This window comes from Yamadazyma tenuis, chromosome 1, assembly GCF_029203305.1.
Source record: "Yamadazyma tenuis chromosome 1, complete sequence".
Taxonomy (NCBI): domain Eukaryota; kingdom Fungi; phylum Ascomycota; class Pichiomycetes; order Serinales; family Debaryomycetaceae; genus Yamadazyma; species Yamadazyma tenuis.
This window is the reverse complement of record NC_089461.1, coordinates 641,219-661,719: the sequence shown is the minus strand read 5'-3', so window position 1 is coordinate 661,719 and position 20,501 is coordinate 641,219. Positions and strand designations below refer to the sequence as shown.

General features: G+C 45.6%; 14 protein-coding genes across 14 annotated transcripts; 5 read left to right on the top strand and 9 right to left on the bottom strand. All coding sequences in view use genetic code 12, as the record gives it.

Moving 5' to 3' along the window:
• Positions 1–215: 215 nt before the first annotated feature.
• On the top strand, positions 216–1,601 carry PSN45_000335 (uncharacterized protein; the record flags this gene model as incomplete). The annotated part of the gene is made up of 1 exon (XM_006688703.2): positions 216–1,601. One exon carries the CDS (start codon positions 216–218, stop codon positions 1,599–1,601), a length of 1,386 nt encoding a protein of 461 aa, XP_006688766.2.
• Positions 1,602–1,630: 29 nt separating this feature from the next.
• On the bottom strand, positions 1,631–2,839 carry PSN45_000334 (5-methylaminomethyl-2-thiouridylate-methyltransferase; the record flags this gene model as incomplete). Its single annotated transcript, XM_006689058.2, has 1 exon — positions 1,631–2,839. The coding sequence occupies one exon, from the start codon at positions 2,837–2,839 to the stop codon at positions 1,631–1,633; it is 1,209 nt and encodes a 402-aa protein (XP_006689121.1).
• Positions 2,840–2,897: 58 nt separating this feature from the next.
• PSN45_000333 (uncharacterized protein) lies at positions 2,898–3,383 on the bottom strand (the record flags this gene model as incomplete). Its single annotated transcript, XM_066157444.1, has 1 exon — positions 2,898–3,383. The coding sequence occupies one exon, from the start codon at positions 3,381–3,383 to the stop codon at positions 2,898–2,900; it is 486 nt and encodes a 161-aa protein (XP_066013541.1).
• A 78-nt stretch (positions 3,384–3,461) lies between these two features.
• Positions 3,462–4,430, bottom strand: PSN45_000332 (uncharacterized protein; the record flags this gene model as incomplete). Its single annotated transcript, XM_066157443.1, has 1 exon — positions 3,462–4,430. The coding sequence occupies one exon, from the start codon at positions 4,428–4,430 to the stop codon at positions 3,462–3,464; it is 969 nt and encodes a 322-aa protein (XP_066013540.1).
• Positions 4,431–4,537: 107 nt separating this feature from the next.
• LCL3 (putative endonuclease lcl3) lies at positions 4,538–5,218 on the top strand (the record flags this gene model as incomplete). Its single annotated transcript, XM_006687756.1, has 1 exon — positions 4,538–5,218. The coding sequence occupies one exon, from the start codon at positions 4,538–4,540 to the stop codon at positions 5,216–5,218; it is 681 nt and encodes a 226-aa protein (XP_006687819.1).
• A 159-nt stretch (positions 5,219–5,377) lies between these two features.
• On the bottom strand, positions 5,378–6,976 carry PCM1 (Phosphoacetylglucosamine Mutase; the record flags this gene model as incomplete). Its single annotated transcript, XM_006687755.2, has 1 exon — positions 5,378–6,976. One exon carries the CDS (start codon positions 6,974–6,976, stop codon positions 5,378–5,380), a length of 1,599 nt encoding a protein of 532 aa, XP_006687818.2.
• A 576-nt stretch (positions 6,977–7,552) lies between these two features.
• KAR9 (karyogamy protein kar9) lies at positions 7,553–9,595 on the bottom strand (the record flags this gene model as incomplete). Its single annotated transcript, XM_066157442.1, has 2 exons — positions 7,553–7,576; positions 8,000–9,595. 2 exons carry the CDS (start codon positions 9,593–9,595, stop codon positions 7,553–7,555), a joined length of 1,620 nt encoding a protein of 539 aa, XP_066013539.1.
• Positions 9,596–9,792: 197 nt separating this feature from the next.
• DIM1 (Dimethyladenosine transferase) lies at positions 9,793–10,764 on the top strand (the record flags this gene model as incomplete). Its single annotated transcript, XM_006687752.2, has 1 exon — positions 9,793–10,764. The coding sequence occupies one exon, from the start codon at positions 9,793–9,795 to the stop codon at positions 10,762–10,764; it is 972 nt and encodes a 323-aa protein (XP_006687815.1).
• A 43-nt stretch (positions 10,765–10,807) lies between these two features.
• Positions 10,808–12,679, bottom strand: KEL3 (Kelch repeat-containing protein 3; the record flags this gene model as incomplete). Its single annotated transcript, XM_066157441.1, has 1 exon — positions 10,808–12,679. One exon carries the CDS (start codon positions 12,677–12,679, stop codon positions 10,808–10,810), a length of 1,872 nt encoding a protein of 623 aa, XP_066013538.1.
• Positions 12,680–12,982: 303 nt separating this feature from the next.
• rrb1 (Ribosome assembly protein rrb1) lies at positions 12,983–14,533 on the bottom strand (the record flags this gene model as incomplete). The annotated part of the gene is made up of 1 exon (XM_006687751.2): positions 12,983–14,533. The coding sequence occupies one exon, from the start codon at positions 14,531–14,533 to the stop codon at positions 12,983–12,985; it is 1,551 nt and encodes a 516-aa protein (XP_006687814.2).
• A 102-nt stretch (positions 14,534–14,635) lies between these two features.
• Positions 14,636–17,260, top strand: prp1 (U4/U6 x U5 tri-snRNP complex subunit Prp1; the record flags this gene model as incomplete). The annotated part of the gene is made up of 1 exon (XM_006687750.2): positions 14,636–17,260. The coding sequence occupies one exon, from the start codon at positions 14,636–14,638 to the stop codon at positions 17,258–17,260; it is 2,625 nt and encodes an 874-aa protein (XP_006687813.1).
• Positions 17,261–17,300: 40 nt separating this feature from the next.
• MAD1 (coiled-coil domain-containing protein mad1) lies at positions 17,301–19,301 on the bottom strand (the record flags this gene model as incomplete). The annotated part of the gene is made up of 1 exon (XM_066157440.1): positions 17,301–19,301. The coding sequence occupies one exon, from the start codon at positions 19,299–19,301 to the stop codon at positions 17,301–17,303; it is 2,001 nt and encodes a 666-aa protein (XP_066013537.1).
• An 88-nt stretch (positions 19,302–19,389) lies between these two features.
• Positions 19,390–19,862, top strand: MMS2 (E2 ubiquitin-conjugating protein mms2; the record flags this gene model as incomplete). The annotated part of the gene is made up of 2 exons (XM_006687749.2): positions 19,390–19,400; positions 19,457–19,862. The coding sequence occupies 2 exons, from the start codon at positions 19,390–19,392 to the stop codon at positions 19,860–19,862; spliced, it is 417 nt and encodes a 138-aa protein (XP_006687812.1).
• A 150-nt stretch (positions 19,863–20,012) lies between these two features.
• On the bottom strand, positions 20,013–20,384 carry PSN45_000322 (uncharacterized protein; the record flags this gene model as incomplete). Its single annotated transcript, XM_006688702.1, has 1 exon — positions 20,013–20,384. The coding sequence occupies one exon, from the start codon at positions 20,382–20,384 to the stop codon at positions 20,013–20,015; it is 372 nt and encodes a 123-aa protein (XP_006688765.1).
• Between the last annotated feature and the right edge of the window lie 117 nt (positions 20,385–20,501).

Sequence of the window (20,501 nt, the reverse complement as noted above, 5' to 3'; positions counted from 1 at the left end):
CTTGGAGGTCACCTCCCTTAAGTCATCCTTATTCCAAGTTACCACCCCATAAAGCCTCTCCATCCGCCAGAGACACATTAACCCACCCTCCCCCCTCAAGTATCCCCCTGTCACAACCATTCCCGCCCCAGAAAAGCCCCTCAAAAACCCTCTATCCGCAGCTACATTCCTACAGCAACCAGTAGAACAAGAAAAATACACAAGAAAAATCTACAATGAGCTTCAATAACATAAATACCTTGGACTTTAACATGGAAGATTTGGATTTCAACGACACGAAGATGAACTACAATTTACATCCCATTAGCTATTTAAACGCTAATGCCAACCAGTACCGCAACCAGGAAAACTCCTTAAACAGTAACAACCTCAACATCCACAACTCGCTCCCTATTCCCATCACCTTGAAGCAGGAGCCAGAGTCTGCTAGCCACTCGGCCAACTCCTCACGCCAGGACTCGTTATCGGTGTCGACCTATGACAGCTTGTCGCTCACACCCCATTCGTCGGTATCAGTCCACGACTCCCCCAGCCAGTCGTTCGCCTCCACCTCCATTTCGCCCCCATCCGGCCCCGATCCTGGAACCGCTGCCAACCCTGCCAAGCGCAAGAAAACCTATAAGAAGATTAAGGCCGAAGACCTCAAAGGTCCCTTCCGGTGTCTTTGGAACCAGTGCACCAATGTGTACGACACTCCCGAAATCTTGTACGACCATTTGTGTGACGACCACGTCGGAAGAAAGTCGTCCAACAACTTGTCGTTGACGTGCTACTGGGACAACTGCTTGACCAAAACCATCAAACGAGACCACATCACCAGCCACTTGCGTGTGCATGTGCCCTTGAAGCCCTTCCACTGCGAGTTGTGTCCCAAATCGTTCAAGCGGCCACAGGATTTGAAGAAACACTCCAAAACCCACACTCAGGATCACACCCAGGCAAAGAAGTTGAACAAGCAGTTGAAACAGCAGAGCAAATCCAATAACGTTAGCATCATCAACAACATTTTGAGCGAATTCAACTTTGACAAGGCCAGTTTCTTCAAGAAAGAACCCACCTATAACTCCGAAATGATGCACCGGTTGAACAATGTGGAAGGTCAAGCTTTTGCGGCCCCACAGGCTCCGTCAGTCAATAGCTTGTACGATGCCGAAAAGTATTTCAGCACCCTCAACCAATCTATGGACCTGTTCCACCAGACGTTCAGCTACCCGCAGAACACCATTAACAACAACCACAGCTCGGGCCATACCCAGCCTCAGTACCAGGCGCAAGCCCAGCCTCAGTTCCACACTCCCCTGGTTCAATCGGCCCAGGGTGCGTTTGGTTCCTACCCACTGATGGCCAACAACTACCCAAGAAACAACCAGTTCAACTACCCGGTGTCGTCCGACTTTGGAGGGGTTTCGAACTTTCAGAAATCGTCGAGAGTCGACGCCGATTCCCAGGTGGATGACGTTGATGCTTTGGCCATTGATCTTGAAAAGGTGAGTGTGTCTGACTTGGAAAAACATAAGACCATGGTCAAGGGAGTGTTGTCGTATTTACACGAGAAGATGGCCACATCGTGCAACTTATACCCTCAGATCACCGCGTTTTAAAGGTGTTTGTTTATATGTACATTAGTTATTTAGGAATGGATTAGATTTGCAGCCATCGCGTAGTCACCGGCAGGCACCTTTTGCATCCACTGCGGCTCACACACCGCCTCAAGGAGTACACCACTCCCCAATACTCGGTCTCCATCATATACCACCACGCTTTGCCCCGGAGCCATTGCCCTCTGAAATTCCACCAACTTCATCTCAACTTCATCTCCTTTGATCTCCAAGGTTTCCACCTGCACCGGCAGCTGCAACGACCGATACTGAAGGGAAAACCGTGGGGCCATATACGCAACCGGCTCCTGAAGCCACTGAAACCTCCCCACACGCACCTTATTCTTGAACAAGGCCGGGTGCTGGTTGCCTTTCACTATCACCAATTCGTTGGTATCGTACCGTTTCTCACTGATAAACCATGTTCCTTGGTATCGAGGGTCTCCCTGTGGCATGGAGATCTTTGCCCGCTGACCTATGGTTCCGTACCACAAGCCGTTGTGCTGGCCCCATACCTTGCCGTCCTCAGTAATAATGTTTCCAGGTTGAGGCTCAATGTACTCGTCAAGAAACTTATCAAACTTCTTTTCATCCTGGCTCACAAAACACAACCCCATGGAGTCTGGCTTGTCTTTATTTACAAGGTTTAAGTCGGCAGCTATGGCTCGGACTTGGGGTTTCGTCATGTGACCAATAGGAAATAAAAGTTTGGATAGCACCTTTGGGTTGATCGAAGAAAGGTAATATGACTGATCTTTCTGGCCATACACCGCTCGAAGTAGCTGCGGACCATCGGTATTGTTCATGACCCGAGCGTAATGGCCCGTCACAAGCCAATAGTCGGTTGGGTGTTTTGTGTCCAAATATTGCACAAGTTCACCAAACTTTATGTGCTTATTGCAGTCCAAATCTGGATTGGGTGTGAGGCCATTGCTGTAATTATCTATCATAGGACTAAAAACCTTTTGCCAGTACTCTTTCTCGAAGCCAACACGCTCACATGGAATCTGTAGCTGTTGGCAAACTTCCTGGACTGTTTTCCACTCTTGTTCATTGCATTTGGCATTCTTGTGCCAATTGGCCATGTAGATACCTTTTACGTTCGGATAATGTTTGTAGAGCGACGCCGCCACTGACGAGTCCACGCCCGACGACATTGCTATCACCACCGTGTCAGTGAGCTTTGGGACGGGCTGAGTGAGCAGCACCTTGCTCAAATACCGTGCTGCCACTCGTATCATTTGTGGGCTGTTTAGTAAGCGATGCGATTCGGTGCGCATTTATTTCTATATATTTGAACTAGTAATGGGTTTGGTGGTATTGATGAAGAAACCGGTTAACTTCTGCTAGGGTCTCATGAACGTCGGTGTAGAATCGGTTTTGGGCTACCACACACTGCACGTATTTTTCCACAAGAACCAAGCTTCGTACCAAGTTGTACATGTACTTGTCACATAGTTGAAGAAGTTGTGCCTGATTGTTCAATATTCCTGACACCTCAGCAGGCCTTACTCGTAACTTCAGGATATCGATGGCATTTATTTCAATGGCATTGGCCACAAAATCCTTGTATTTCTCGTAGTTCTGTAGTACAAGTTCAATGTTAAACTGGCTGGTGTCCAGGGTGCTAGGGATTGATTTTTGGATGTCGTAAAGTTTCTGGAGTTCGGGCAACTGGGAAAAGGCTCGTCGTATACGCTCATTGACATCATGGATTTTTTGAGGAAGGTTTTCGGTATCGACTAGCGATTCAATTCGTTGTATACGTTGATTTAGGCCATCCATGTCGCGAGTGGTTGATTTTTGATTTTCGATTTAGCTCGATTCTCACCTGATTTTGGTGGGTGTACGGGGCAAAAGCAGCTACTCTTCTTCACTCACACTTAACTCCACGTCTTCCGTATCGCCTACAAACAGGCGTAAACTCATGGGTTTCTTGGACGCTTTGGTGGCTCCAGTGGGTTTGGTGGTGGGCTTCCTGGGACCATCTATTACAGTGATGGGTCCTCCAGAAAACCCAAACCCAGCATCTCCGTCACTCTCACTGTCTCCAAGAACTTCTTGTAGCTGGTTTTCTAGGTCGTCAAAGTCGTCTTTGGACACAGAAGATGTGTTTGTATTAACAACCTGCGTCTTCTCACGCTGCTGTTTGAGTTTTTGTTCGTGTTCACGACGCTGTTTAAGCTTCTGTTCGTGTTCACGTTTTAGCTGTTCTTGATTCTGTTTGCGAAGCTTGTCCTGCTGTTCCTGTCTAAGTTTTTGATCTTGTAACTCATGTTGTCTTTGTTTCTCCTGCTGCTTTTTGTTCTCCTCTAGTTGCTTTTGAGCTTCCTTCGCTTGTGTCTCCTCTTTGTCATTCACCCTCTCTCCGTCGTCAAACTCCAACTCCTTCTCGTCAAACTCCAACTCAAACCCCAGAAGCTCCAAGTCCTCGAAATCACTCTCACTTATAATCTTCTTGGACTCCAACTGACTATTCCACTTCCTTATCAAGTTGGCCCATTTGATACTATTTCTACTCTTGTTCACCCGAACCGTCCGGTTCAACTTCGAGAGCCGGAACCCGCCGCTCTCGAATGCCAAGTAGTAATTGGCCATCGCCGGGTTCTTGCTGTTGTGCACTTGGCTCATGCCCTCAAAAATCATCTGGTCGTTATTGGTATCGGTGGCTTCTAAAATAATATTCTTCGAATCATCATACAATTTCATGGGTTTCAGGGAATCCAACGAGCTGGGAACCACCCCGTAGCGTATGCCAAACGAATCGACATCCCCACAGTTGTCCGCCAACACTGACAAGTCCACCTCGTATTCACCGTCTGGTAATGACATGTATTTAGAAAGTATCTAGTTTGGGAACAGGATTCTCATTTCCGCACTCTCACCTTTTTGCATTCATCTTCACGTCAACACACAAAATCACGTCCACAGAACTGTACATGTCGGACGACGTGACGATACTACACCCCAAGGTGCTTCTTCTTCTGGCCGGCATCACCACATCGGTGATTTTCGGCTACCGGTTTTACAAACGGTACTTGCGTCGGATCAGAACATATCTTGATCTCACCCCAGACATTCTCGATAACCACATACAACTTTATGGAAGAGTCACCAGAGTTGGTGATGGTGACAACTTCCGATTCTATCACACTCCAGGAGGTGTTCTTGCTGGCTGGGGCTGGCTTCGCCATGTTCCTACGGCCAGATCGGCCTTGAAGGATGAAACCCTCATGATCAGATTACTGGGAATAGACGCTCCAGAGCGGCTGCACTGGGGGAAACCGGCCCAGCCATTGAGTGAAGAGGCGTTGGAGTGGCTCAAAAGCTATGTTAACGGCCGGAACGTGGTGATCACGCCGTACTCCATTGACCAGTATAAACGGGTGGTGGCTCGGGCCCAGGTTTGGCAATGGACCGGCAGAAAGGACGTGAGTGCCCAGATGATCAAGGAAGGCTTGGCCGTGGTGTATGAGAGTAAGGTTGGAGCCGAGTTTGGTATATATGAGGGATGGTATAGGTCGTTGGAAGCTAAGGCAAAGAAGTTGAAGAAGGGTGTATGGGGGTTGCGCAAATTCCAGTCCCCAGGGGCCTTTAAAAAGATGTACTATAAGAGTTAGGCTTCACACAAGGCCTTGGATCTACAAAGCAATGTGTTAACTATATCGACAACGGTATCACAATGAATAATATTTATTAGCTATTTAGACATTCGTCTTAGCTCACCAACTACGACAGAGGCTTCTCTGTGGCTTAATTAATAATTGTTCGTACTTCTCTTACTTGATCAACTCCCTGACAGCATTCACTAATTCGTCGACTCCATCGGCTGCCTCCGCATACACCCTGACCGCATCCTCCGTTCCAGATGCCCTCACAAACGACCTACTATTGGTAAATTTTGCTACCAACTCATCGATCTTATCTTGGACCCCAGCCGGTTCCACTAACGTCCGCTCAGCATTGGTCGTCTTGTAAGCAGTTCTATCAGCCACAATCACCTTGATCAACCGGTTGGGCAAATCTGTGTACGATTTGTTCCAGTCATTTGGAGTAAATTCCAAATACTTCAAGATCATCAATATAACAAGTAAATCACTAATGGCATCACCCACTGCCTGGTTGATCAACTTGGTGAACTCCTGTAAGATCTTGATCGACACGACTTCCTTGGCATTGTCTGCTGGTTTATAGTCCCACACCTTCTTTTCGGCTTCTGGGGAGAAAATGACGGTTCCATGACCATTGGCCTCAAAGTATATTCCAACGTCAAACTTCTCTGCATCGTGGTGTAGGTTCTTCACACCTGTCTTGGCACATACCACAGGAATCTTCAACACATCCTCCACGTACTTGGTGGAAGATCCGTTGGCATAAGCGGTTTGAATCAACCCGATCTTCAAATCCAAGTCCAAACTCTGTAAAACCTTCTGAAAAAACAACGCAATCACGGTGGCAATCTTGTCTCCGTCCAACAACTTGAACCCAGCTGTGTCGTCGAGATAGTAACAGATCAACCGGTCGGCATCTCCATCAAAGGATGCAAATAACTCATTTTTGCTTGCATGTGGCAGAACTCCAGCAGGAAGCTTTTGGTTGATCTTGACAAAGTCTGCACCACACCCAGAGTTCAACGTCGCCGGCGTTGTGTAGCTGCTGTTGACTAAAGTCAATGCAATCTCATTACTCAAGTACTTTGATACAAGCTCTTCAATTTTGGGTGAACCGATTCCATTGGCCCCGTCCACTGTCAAATTAATCCTCTCAGACTTTCCAAGAAGCTTTAAATTGGCCTTGAATGAGTCCGCCATCTTGGTGTAGTAGCCGGCCTCAGTATGGGTGCCAAACTTGGGATCATTCTTGGTTCTCACCAAGTAGTGCAATTGGGGCGTCGTCAACAAGCCAAAATCGGTGAAACTCGTACCGCCAACCGATTTAAGGCCATCGATGGTGGCCACTGCCAACCTCTCGCTGGATTCCCTCGAGTCACGCCCAATCACCACGTCAGCACCCACCGCCAAATCGATTTTCAAATCTGAAACCAACTTTTCAATGTTCAGTACGAGCAGATCATGAGGTGAATTGGCCAAAACAGTGGCATGCTCCTCCCACGCAGCCTCCAACATGTTTCCAAGGGGATCCACGACCTTGACTCCGTTGTCAGGAGGCGGGTTGTGGGAAGCGGTAATCATCACACCAACAGTTTGGCCATTTAAGTACTTGGATCTCAAACTGGCCAAGATTCCTACTGTGTAGTTCACGTAGTCCAATTTCAGCGCATCCATACGGAACCCGGCGGTACCGTACGTGAAGGTGCTATTCTCTGGGTGTGGGTGGTTCCCCAAGAACTGGGCAATGGTCTCTTCAATAGCTGACATTAGGAGTTAGTTTGAATCAGTTTCTACTTTTAGAAGATGTAAACAGTGCGAAATAGAATTTTGGTGTTTCGCAAGTGTCAGTCTGATGAGCAAGTTCCAGAATTCCACGTTCCACAGAGAGGGCAAACAACCTCAGAAGCCCAAGCCTAAGGCACTGCCGTTATCGGACCAACCCCAATCGGAATTCATCCAGGAGCTTGTTGAGACAGGAAGAGCCAACTGGAAAAGAGCTCCCCCAGAAGTCAAGAAACGGTACAATGGAATCTTTCTAATTCTCTTTTCTCTTCCGATATTGTTCATGAGCACGTCTGAGCTCGTACGGCGGCTAGAAGGTGGGTCCACTAAAAAGGTTCGTCAGGGAGAACTTCTCGACAACAAAGAAATCAGACGCTACGATGAGGTGGAAAAATGGCAGGTCGAGAAGAATAGTATCATGTATAAGGTATTTGGAAGGGATTTTTTCCTTGACGGTTTTACCAGTAAAACCATGAAGAAGGAGGAAACAGTGCACAAGGACAAGAAGTGAAATTGTATATAATATAGCTAATAATACAGGATGGGTATGATATGAGCACTCTACTTCCACGCGGGTTTGAAGTGCTTGAGAGGTTGAAGAAGGTGCTCGTCATCAAAACGCAGGCCGAGGGACGACGTGGGACGGTCGGGTGACGTCGACCGGTACGATATCGGCGAGTTGAGTTCGGAGGCAGGCGAATGCTGGGGAGAGTCCGGGAAACTGAGGTTGGGGGTGAGACCAAGGTTCAAGTTTGGTGACATGAGGTTGAAGTTTAGGGAGGATGTACGAGACGACCTCGACGCCTGCCGATTGGTGGTGTCGTTTCCCCGTGGCTTGGGGGTCGGCGACCTGTTGTTGGCCCTTCTTTTGTTAACATGGATGGGACAATGCAATAGGAGTGTGTAGTCTGGGGACCCTTGGCTGCGAACTGGACTGAGAAATATGCTGCGAGTAGGCGATTGAAACACCAGATGACTTGGTGCTATGGTAGGGATCTTAGACGCTACAGGGGTTTTCTTAGGAACAAATGGGAGGCCGAGCTGAGTGTAGTTTTTGACGATTTGAGGAATACGACTAGGGAGCTTCTCATGTTGCGACGGTCTATGCTCCGAGAGCTTTACACTCTCCATGAGCTCCGTCAAGGCTCCAAGCTTTGGTGTCTTTGTCACGAGAGTCTCTTCGTCATCCTCTTTGGAAGTATTCTTCGAGAGCTTGAACTCCTGTAGAAGATTAGGCTTGGTGGACTTGGGTATGGTGTAGCGTTGTTGAAAGTCCCTGACCTTGGTAGAATTCTTAATACTAAACGGAACATGCAGATTCTCCACGTCGATTCCAAGGTCAATGCCCAAGCCTGGAACCACGTCGTTCTCTTGAAGATGGAGCTTCACGGGCGATGTCACAGACACCGCTCTCACGGGAGAGTGAGAGGTTCTGGCTATTTGCAACGACTTCAATCTGGTAAACTCGCTGGAGGCAAAGTTCACCGCATCGTCGTACTTTTGATTCCTCATAAGAATGTCGTTGAGCAAGTTCCACTTGTCAAGTAGTTGGTCGTTAAAATTATGAATGATTTCTGGGTCGTTGAGGAGTTTCTCTACTACCGACTCCTTGACAATACTGATAGTGGAAGAGCAGAGCTTATAGTTTTCGCCGATTTTCTTTGAAATCTTTCGATTTGCCTTTTGCTCAAAGTCAATAACCAATCCGTCAATGATTTCCAGAGCCCTCGAGATAAGAAACTCAAATATAGTATTCCATTTAGCATCGATGGTCTCCTTCTTGAATTGCTGCAAATCACCTAGAAAATAGTACCATCGCGACATCAACTTGGTCTGGCTTTGGTGAATGGTTGCAATGGCCTCTGGAAACCAGCTGCTGCTCATCCGCTCAAACTCCTCGATTCTCAACGGGAGAAAGTTTATCGACACCTTCAAGGGCTCGAGTCGACTTTCAAGATTGCCAAACTCTGTGTTGATGGACTCGTCCACCTCGCTGGACGTGGGGAGCGACACCGACCGCAAGCCCCGCGACCCGTCCGTCTGCATTCGTTGTAGAATCTCCGGTAGAGATAACAGCTTGTGCTGGGTACTGGGACTCAACGCCCTGAGATCCTTGAGCTTCAAAAACATCTTCAAGCATTCCTCAATTTCATTGTTCAACGTCCACATCGTAGTCTCCTCGAGTTCCTTGTAGTTGATAGAGATCTCGGTTTTCCGCTTGATCACAATCATGGATTTCTTGACTTCCAATAACAAGTCTGTGGACTCTTCAAACTTATTGAGAAGATGGTTGAACTCGATGTGTTTGGAGGTTTCTGCCGCTTCAAGCACCACCAACAACCGTGTGAGCATTGAGTCGATGTTGGTCAAATTATGGCTTAACTGGTGGATCTGGTCTTTCCCTTCATAGTACCACTCGAGTCCCACGGTGGCCTCGACGTGGGACATTTTGATCTGACTGAAAATGCTCTGAAGCTCTTTCAAATATAACCCGATGTCATCCACTATTTTGTTGATGGTGTGGACCTGGTGGTTGGGAAGTTCTGATTCCGGGGAAGGGATTTGGATCAACTCTTCAAAGAATGAGAACCTAGGCGCCGACATGATGATGTCCGATAGTAGTGGGACGTCTGTCATTTTGGGCAGTACCTATGGCCTATCACGATATGGGGTTGCAATTGTGGGGGTTTGTGGTTCACTTTTTGTGTGTAGTGACTATTTGTTTTTGTTTCAAAACCCTCCTGCACCCGCGATGCGATCAAGTCGCACTCAAATTTTTGCTCATCCCATCTTACATCACCATGGCTAAGGCTGCTAAAAAGAAGTTCTCCACCGCTGCCGACCCCACGGGCAAGCGGGTGCCTGCCAGCAAGAACCTTAACTCGGTGTTCAAGTTTAACACGGATTTGGGTCAGCACATCTTGAAAAATCCCCTTGTGGCCCAAGGTATAGTAGATAAGGCTGCCATCAGACCCAGTGACACGGTTCTAGAAGTTGGTCCAGGTACAGGTAATTTGACAGTAAGGATATTGGAACAGGCCAAGAATGTTATTGCGGTGGAAATGGATCCCCGTATGGCGGCTGAATTAACCAAGAGAGTCCATGGTACTCCCCAGCAGAAGAAGTTGGAAATCATGTTGGGAGATTTCATGAAGACAGAACTCCCATACTTCGATGTATGTATTTCGAACACCCCCTATCAGATCTCATCACCATTGGTATTCAAGTTGTTGAACCAGCCCAAACCCCCCAGAGTATCAATATTGATGTTTCAAAGAGAATTCGCCATGAGACTATTGGCCCGACCCGGTGAAGAGCTATACTGTAGATTGTCTGCCAACGTGCAAATGTGGGCCAATGTGACTCATATCATGAAGGTAGGAAAGAACAACTTCCGGCCTCCTCCCAAGGTCGAGTCGTCGGTAGTTAGAATCGAAGTCAAGTCTCCTAGACCTAACATCGATTTTGGTGAGTGGGACGGGTTGTTGCGTATAGTGTTTGTCAGAAAGAACAAAACAATAGCTGCTGGTTTCAAGTCAAACAACGTGTTGGACATTTTGGAGAAGAACTACAAGACTTTCTTGGCTATCAGCAACCCCGAGGACGTGATGATGGTGGATTCCAAAATGTCCATGTTGGATGTGGTGAAGACGAAAATCGAGCAGGTGTTGACTAACACTGGTTACTCCGACAAGAGAGCTGCCAAATTGGACCAGACGGATTTCTTGAAGTTGTTGTATGCCTTCCATCAGGTTGGTATCCATTTTGCATAAGCACTCATTTACTGTATAATAGAATTATATATATATTGATCGTCTATCTTCTCTTGGTGTTCTTGCTGGTATCTTTTTCAATAACTTCACCAACTCCTCCCAAGTCCTCCAAGTTATCTTCTGCCACTGCCACCACATCTCTTCTTTCCCAGAACCGGTCTTCACACAAGTCAAACGCTGCTTTCTTCAAGTACTTACCTCTGGCTTCTCTGTGACTTGAAATGGCCCATTCCAAGAAAGATGCACCAGTACGGACGTAGAACCCTCTTAAGTTTTCAAACGGCTTGGGGTGTGGTAACCACGGTCTAGGGTCAGGGAACTCTTCTTCTTCTTCGCTCACTTCTTCTTCTTCTTCTTCCTCTGGAGTTTCTTCTTCGTCTTCTTCTTCGTCTTCCAGTTCCTCATCTTCGTCATCGTCGTCCTCATCATCATCCTCATCGTCAGAGCCAACATATTCTTGTTCCAACTCGGTGAGATCCTCCCAAAACACCTTTATACCTTCAAGTTTGCCCAAGTCGATGGAATAAAACGAATCTAAGCAGAACTCCCGCTCATCTTGCTCGAAAATACCACCAAAAATATAGTAAGTATCGTCGACAACACAGGTGGTAGGGTTGAATCGGGCATGGGGTAACTGTGTTACTATAGGATACTCCACTGAACTTACTTCTTCTTCCTCTTCTTCTTCTTGTTGTCTCAACTTTTCGATTTGAGAAACCTCATCATCTACCTCATCGTTGTCGTTCAAATTAGCCTTTGCCAAAATCGAGTTCAAGATATCTTCCAAGTCTTCATCTCTGGACTTTTCCTTCACCTGAACAGTCTTCTGCTTCTTCTTCGGTTTCAACGACAAGTTATACCATCTGTTTGTCTCAATGTGGTAGGAGTATAAATTGTTGTAGAACTCAGACTCGATCTGGTCCTCGCTCTCATCATAATCGTACACACCACCGAACATAATACCTCTGTTTTTGTGGTAAACAAGTGAACATCCTACTCTTGGAGATGGAGTGAAGCCTTGCTTCCGCCTTCTTTCGAATCTAACGGCTTTGGGGTCTGCTTTCATCTTCAACGTCCAGATATCTGATAACACTTTCCCCTTCTGAGTGCCCTTTTTGGCCTTAACCTTGCAATAACCACCATACACTATGGCTCCTTCAGCACATGGAATGAGCGAATGACCCGACCTGGCGTCTGGAATGATGTGGTTGGGAGGAAACTCCACCTGGGTCCATTTATAGTCAGTTATATCGAATAACCAAACATCATCTAAATAGGTTGTGCTGGTCCCCAAATCTCTGAATCCGCCGTGCATTATGATGTAGTTCTTCCAGCACGCAAGTCTATGGCCACTTCTGGCGGAAGGACCTCTCTTTTGGTCGATTTTGGTCCATTCTTTCTCATCTCCATCGAAGATCCAAGTGTCTCCATAATGATAGAATGTTGATTGTTTTGGAGACGAAAATTCTCCTCCAAACATAAGAACGATTCCTGAAGGATGTGCACACATAGTGTGGGAAGATCTAGGCAACGGGGCATTTTTGGACGTGATTTTTCTCCAGGTATCATTGTCGATGGTGTAGGTGTATAAGTCATTGTAGAAATGGGAAACTCCGTTTTCTGTGTGTTCACCTCCGAAAAGAAATAACTCTCTCTTAGCCGCGGGGTTGGCCACCATGGCCGGATTCAATCTCTTGGTCGGTCTTTTGCAGACTTCGATTTTAATGGCTTGGAACGCTTCTTGTTCTTTGGCATACTGCTCTAAGATCTGGTCGATATCTTGGTCATCATCTTCGTCGCCGGTTTTTTTAGCGATCTTTTTGTTCTTCAGCTCTGCCTTAGCCTGGGCCTTCTTCTGTTTTTCAGCAGCAAGCGCCTTTTTGGCGTCTTTTGATTTCTTGTCCTTCTTGGCCATTGGTGAACGAAATTGACTTTGGCGATTGGCTTCGCGGTGTTTTGCAGCCGGGGACAGAAGAAGGCATAAAATTTTCATACACAAATGTGAGAGTTGAGTTGAAGTGTGTTAGGGAGTTAAATCAGGACTCCAGTGGGCGTATGGATCCTAACTTCTGTATCTGACCAGGTGCAAACTTCTCCAGTTCATTTCGGTAATTCTAATCTATTTCTAATTGTTGCGAATTTTGAAATTAGATCTTTAATTCACTCATCGTTCATTACTATACAACATTGGTCTATCTCATCTTCAATACGGAATTGCTTATACGGAAATGGTCTTCCACACGTTCAAGCCGTCACCCCCAGTCGACACTAAGCACCCTGGGATCTGTCTGTGCCATCTGACATCCTTCACGTCTCTTTGCCAATGTACAAACAACAATTGAGGAGGAATGTCATACAACTCCTGGGTTTCTTTTCTTTGCGTGGCAATCTCCTCGTCGTCAGCCTCCACCGCCAAGTCCCACAATGTCACGGTGTTGTCCTCGGAAGACACAGCTATAATTGACTCATCCAAAGGATTGAATGAGATGGAGGTGATAGCAGATTTGTGGAAGTCGTAGTGGGCCACTGGAGATGGCGCCTCAGCTCCAAAGTTTCTCAAATCCCACACTCCCCAACTCCCATCGTCGTGGCCCGATGCCAACAAGTAACTCAACTTACTGCTCCAGGAAATAACATTTACATCGGTGGTGGAAGCAGCAACCGAAAGAGCAGGCTTATGTTTCTTGGATCTAGTGTCCCAAATTCGAACATAACCATCGCATCCCGCAGATGCAAAGACGGTGTTTTCTCCAGTTGACCACTGGAGGTCTTCAATAGAAGCGTCAGATGCAAAAAATGGCGTTTTATCAGTGCTCCAGTTGGTACTGGTTCTTGAGGTGACATGAATACGTCCGGTACAATCCCCCGTCAAAAGGGCACCAGTATTGATCAAAGGCGACCAGTCCAAACCGTATCCCTCAACATTTCCATGGTTTCTAATGGTGTGGATAGGACGTTTGGATGCCTTAGGAACGGTGAGTCCCGGTGTATCAAAAGCTTTATACTGAGACTTCAAGTCGTAGATCATAACTTCTCCTGTCTCACTCATCAAGGCCGTCAAGTATTCACCGGTCTCATGGGCGTGGGGAGACACCCTGACACGATTGGTGGTGGATTTCAAAGGAATCGTCTCACTGTCCATCACTGGGTCTACATGCTCATCGTCTTCGTCATCAGCTTCGTCGTCTTCGTCGTCTTCATCTTTGACCAACGTCTTGGCCAAACCCAGTAGCTTCATGGTGATTAACTCGTTATCTTTAGCTCTAGCAGCCTGCGTAGCAGTGGTGACATACACACTGGCAGGGTACTTTCTTCTCTCGGAACCAAGGTTATCTGGTAAGATATCGATTGTTAAGCAGGGCCATGGCATGTTGACGTTGTGCAACATTTCGTAGACACTTGGATCTGCTTCCAACACCTCATCAGGTCCTAAAGGTTTGGATTTGTGAGGAAGGTAGATGGACGAAGAGGCCTGACCTTCGTCTTCTTCCATCTGTTCAAGCTCCTCGAGCTTTCTTTGGGCATCGATGTCGGCGCCTTCACCGTCACCTTCTTCACCGTCACCATCGGAGTCGATTTCAATGATTTCCCCATCACTCTCAAACTCATCTCCATATGGGTCTTCGAATTCACCCATCTCTACATCATTTACGTCTGCGAGCTCGGAAATACGCCCGTCAGTACCAGAACTGGGTACGGCTGCCTCAGACGTCTTGACTGCAGAACGGCTGCCTCCTTCAATCTCGTCGCTTGCACTTCTCTTGGACATCTTAATGGTGCTTCAGAATTTTTTCGCTCTCATCTCTTCGCACAACTCGATCGCGCGCTTGTATATACAGGTTAACCAGTACCAACACAACTATCAAACACAATGGATAGGAAAGCGTTCCTTGACCAGGAAGCACCCGCCGGCTACGTGGCGGGGGTGGGACGGGGTGCCACTGGGTTTGTCACCAGTGCCGATGCGGGCGGACTCAGGTCTGTACGTCCATTTGAGCCCTCAGACAGTGAGGATGACAATGGTGACAACAACAGTTTGGGGCTCTTAGGCGGCCAGAGCAAGGATGACGAAGAGGCCGACCGTGTGTACGATGAGGTCGAGCGACGGCTCCAGAAGCGCCACAAAAATACCCTGCAATTGGAGGTGGTGCAACAAGATGAAGAGAACCAAATAGCGCAGCAGTTCACCGACTTGAAAAGACATTTAGCACACGTATCGCAGGACGAGTGGGCAAACTTGCCCGAGGCCCTGGACTTCACCAAGAGGAACAAGAGAATGCGGTTGTTGGAGCAGCTGAGACAGCGGTTCTATGCTACACCCGATAATATCATTTCTGCTCAGCGGGCTGGCGATGGGAACCGGTTTACTCGTTTGGAGACTGAAGCACAAGACGACTTGGAAAATGGAATTGAGACTGATCTCATGATGGCAGACATCCAGAAGAACCGAACGATCTTATCATCTTTGCGGAAGTCGGAGCCAAACCGTTCCAGTTCATGGATAGCTTCTGCTAGACTCGAAGTTCAAGCTAAGAACTTTTCGGCTGCCAAAAGATTTATTGCAGAAGGTTGCAAACGAGCTCCTCATAGCGAAGACGTATGGCTTGAGAGCATTAAGATCCACCAGAATTCCACTGATGGTATCAAGGTTTCAAAGGTGATTGTGACTGAAGCATTGAAGTACAACAGCGGTTCTGAGAAGTTGTGGTTGAAAGCCTGCGAATGTGAGAACTCAGCTGATTTGGTGTCACAGCGTCGTGTGCTCATGAAGGGTATAGAGTTCATCCCTGGTAGTGTCAAGCTCTGGGAAAAGATGATAGAATTACAGGAGGACGAGGCCGATGTGAAAAAAATGCTTTCAAAGGTAGTGGAGCTTTGCCCAAGCGAGTGGAATTTCTGGTTATCCTTTATAAATTTATCACCCTACGAAGAAGCCAAGAACCTCATCAACAGAGCAAGAAAGGCCATGAAAAATAACCATCAGGTGTGGATTACGGCCGCAAAGTTGGAGGAACGTGAAAGTATGTCGATTTCGGATGTTAAGATCATGAAAATGCTAGAGAAAGGTATCAAGACCCTGAACGAACATACCGAAGAACATCAGAAGTTGACGAGAAGCCAGTGGCTCGATGAGGCTGCAAGGGCAGAGAAAGAAGGCTTTTTGTTGACGTGCAAAGCCATAGTTTTCAGCACCATCAGCTTTGGCATATCTGCAGATGAACCAGATAAGTTGAACATTTACTTCACGGAAGCTCGCAAGTACAGCACGGACGGATTTCATGAGACAGGGAACTATATTTATGAGTATATTACAACCCAGTATCCAAACGATATAGAGTGTTGGATAAGGTTTTTTGAAGCATACAAATCGGTTGAGAGCTTTAAGGTGGAAGGAATCTACAAGTTCTATGAAAGAGCCATTCTGTTCAATAACGAAGAAGAAGTATTCCCCTTGATGTATGCAAAAGACAAATGGAAGCTTGGTGATGACATCACAGGTGCTCGAGACATCTTAGATGAGGCTCTCAAGCGTTTGGATACTAAAGAAGATATCTGGCACGCTAAAATCAAGTTTGAAATCAAAACTGGCAATTTGGAAACTGCCAACAAAATTTCCAAGACAATGATTCAAACTATCCCCAAGGCTTCAGCCAGAGTATGGTATAAGCATATTCATCTCCAAAGATACATCAACAAGGTCATGGAAATTACCGATTATCAAACTTATATATTGAAGCTTGTTGATGAGGCCCTCGAGTGGTTTCCTGAAGAGGAAAAACTTCATTTACAAAACGGCCAAATTCTTCTTGAGGATTTGAATTTGGTGGAACAGGCAAAAGAAGCGTTTCTTGTGGCTACCAACAAACATCCCGAGTATGTCGATGTCTGGATTCTGTTGGCGAAGGTCTATGAGGAGAAGTTGAATGTTATTATCAGGGCAAGATCAATATTAGACTCTGCGATCACACAGAACCCTAATGATGATAGACTTTGGCTCGAAAAGATCGGCTTGGAAAGACGCAACAAAGACTTGATAGCTGCTCGTCAGCTATGTAACAAAGCATTAAGAAGCTTCAACTCTTCTCCCCGTGTTTGGATTGAGTACTTGACATTAATCCCCAAAATGTCCCAAAGGAAAAATGCATTTCTTGACGCTTTAAAGTCCACTGATAACTCTCCAATAATCTTATTAAATATCGGTATTTTCTTTTGGGTGGATGGTAAGCTAAAGAAAGCGAAGTCCTGGTTCGACAGAGCCTTGGACAGCGATCCACAAAATGGTGATATCTGGGGCTGGTTATACAATTTTCACAAACAAAATGGATCTCCAGACGAAGTGCAACAGTTTCAAAAGCAGTTCGCCAAAGGTGGTGAATCCATTAATAGAGGCTATGTGTGGAACAAAGTTGCAAAAGCAGTTGAAAGCTTCAATAAGGAACCAATAGAGATCTTAGAGCTTGTATCTCTGCAACTCAAGGGTGATACGAAAATATAATGTGCATTAGTTATTTACTGTTTCTTTGTAGAACGAAGTTTCAGGCATTAAGAACATATTTTTGATAGAGTTTTATGTTCAAAGCACTTAATATACATGCGACTTGGTCCTTATCATTGGCCCACTCTTCAAGTAATTCCCGACAAAAATTCTTGAATTCTTGATTCCCGTATGCCTTCAAGCTTTTCTTGGATAAATCGAGAATAATATATGAGTTATTGAGGTCTGGAGTATTGGTGTACTTGCTTGTCAATTTGATTTTACTCCCCACATCATTTGAGTTGACTGAGGATTCGAGGAACTCGATCGTGAATCCAAAAAATTTGGAAATGTTGGTTAAGATATCTCTAGCCTTCTTGGTGAAGCTTTGTTTCAAACGTTGATTCCTTTTCAACAAATCCTCAAATTTGGCCTCCAATTGGGAGTAGTCAAGTTCCTGTCTTTCAAAAACAGACCTTGGAATTGAGGTTATCTCTTCGCTACCTGAAACGAACTTATCTATAAGATCTTGGTTTTCTTTCTTCAAGGCATCAAGAGTAGACTGCTTGACGATCTGATCTTTATTGAACGGGTTTGACTTCAATTGCAAAATATGGAGTTGCTTTACCTTCGAATCGATTACCGTAAGATTGGCATTTTGAGTATTTAAGACCTCAATTTGGTTGGCGAAATCTTTGATTTGAGTTTTGAGCTTGGTATTCTCGTTTTGGATGGTCGAGAGTTCAATCTCTGATCTTCTCCTATAAACGTCATCAATTTTGGGCCTCTTATTGCCGATATCAAATGTGATTTCTTTCTGAGATTTGACTTTTTGTTGAAGACCAGAAATCTCCGTTTTATAATCATCAACCAACTTCTCCAAATTTGTCAAATACTCATCAGTTGATTTCTGGACAGCTTCCTTTTGATTCTGCAAATTGATTTTTTCCATCTTGGTCAACAGAGATCTCAAGAACTCAACTTCCTGTGAATTGAGTTTGATTTGGGTCTCTAATTTGGATATCACCTCATCTTTAGCCTGATTTTCATCTCTCAACTTGTCAATATTAGGCTGCCATTCGCTGCTTATTTGATACTCAATCTCCATGAGGTTCGTCTTGCACCCATTCAATTCATTCTTCAAAGAACTTAATTTTTCTTCCAAGATCAAGTTAGTGTTTTTCAAGTGGTTGTAGGAGTCGACAAATTCAGTGAAAGAGGCATCGTCTTGATCTGAGCTGTTCAATAACTTGACAAATCCAGCATACTTGTTCTCCAATCCTATTTTTTGGATCTCGAGCTTCGAGTATTTTTCTTCCAACTGGTTGTAGTCACGTAGCTTGTTCATCAAACCTAGGTTCTTCTGTCGTAACAACTCATTGGATGTTTTGTTTTGAAGCAAACGGTCCAACTTCAATTGTAACTGGTTATTGGTTCTCTGAAGACTGATGGTCTTCAAGTGTAAGCTTTCGTTGAACTTCAGCATGTCGTTAGACTTAGCGTTCTTGGAAAACTCTTCGAGCTTTTTGATCAATTCATCGTTATACTTAAGCAATTGATTGTTATCATTCTCTAAACAAGCAAGCCTATCCTCAAACTGCTCGTTAAGCTCAACCGTGTACTCAAGATCAGACTTGGTCTTTTGATACTTCAGATTTAACTTGAAGACACTTTCGTCGACCTCATCAAGCTGTTCTTGCAATTTGTTCCTGTCTTTTATAAGCTCTTTATTCTTCTGCTGCAACTCCTGAACCTTGGTGTCATTGACCTGTTGCGTGTTTGAGGATAGAGACTTCAAAGACTCTCGTTCCGAATACAAGTATTCGAAATCGTCTTCGAGTTTGTGGATTCTATCGTTCTTTTCTGTGACGATTCCCTCGTACTTTGAAGTGAGCGACTTGTTACTCTGCTGCAAAAGCTTATTTTCGGTTTTCAAGTTGGATATTTGATGTCGAAGGTTATAGATCACCTGTCGAAGGTTTACAACCGTGTTCTCGTCATCGTTGCCACCGGGAGCATGTAAAACCACATCTCTTAGAGGAGAAGAGCTCAACTCAGACATCAAGCGCTATTTATTTATTTGAGGTCGCGCAAAACGATCGATAAATATTATAATCAGGAATTCTAGCAGGAGTAACGACAGGTGAGCTATGTCTAAAATGTACGTATTACCCTTAAAGGCAGTAAATTGTGTTTATACTAACGCACACACTATAGTCCAAGAAACTTTAAGCTTTTAGAAGAGTTGGAGAAGGGCGAAAAGGGGTTGAGTGCCGAGTCGATTTCATATGGGTTGAGTAATCAAGATGACATTACCATGACCCACTGGAACGGTACCATATTGGGCCCCCCACATTCCACCCATGAGAACAGGATATACTCGTTGACAATCATCTGCGACGACAAGTACCCAGACAAACCACCCCAGGTGCAATTTGTTTCAAAGATCAACTTGCCGTGCGTCGATAGCAACGGGTATGTAAACCCAGATAAATTCGATACATTGCAGAACTGGAAAAGAAGCTATTCCATGGAAACCGTATTGTTGGAGTTAAGAAGAAGCATGGCGTCGCCTGCCCACAAGAAGTTGCACCAGCCACCCGAAGGTTCCACATATGACTGAAGGTAGTACATTCAAGTAATTTATTCGTATCCTTTGAGTTGGTATACTTTCATATTAATATACATGACATCTATTTACATTGCCACAGGGTATTTGTGTTGATTGCTTGTATATCACCGTGTAGCAGTCTGCTGGTTTGTTTGCTTTCGTTTATTCATCTTGTAGCATTCGGCTCAAGTCCTTTTCCGCTTGCAAAAATTTCTTGACGTTCGAGTCGTACTTCGGATCATGGAAAAGGCCTCGATTTGTGTGCTCATGAGTCACTTCAATGTTGACCCATTTATCAGCCTTGATTCTTTTACCATCCTGGACTATGGTTGTCGGAACTAAACACCGCTGGAACAACCTTTTGAACGGGAGGCATATGACTTCGGGGGGTAGGCCGGGGTTAGAGAGTTTGAAGGTACATTCACTTTGAACTAGCGACTTCAACAGGCACTGGTACTTGTCAGGGTTATCAAGTTTCTCGCCGTATCGGGTGAGGATGTCAAACCTGTCGTACACGGGAGTGGGTGGAGCCATTGAAGATTTTGGTGCGACTTTGGAGATATCAAGTAATGGGGGAACTACGCCCGAAGTACTTGGTGATGATAAGAGTGTGGGGAATTCAGGTTGGTGTTGATTCATAAACGTATATTT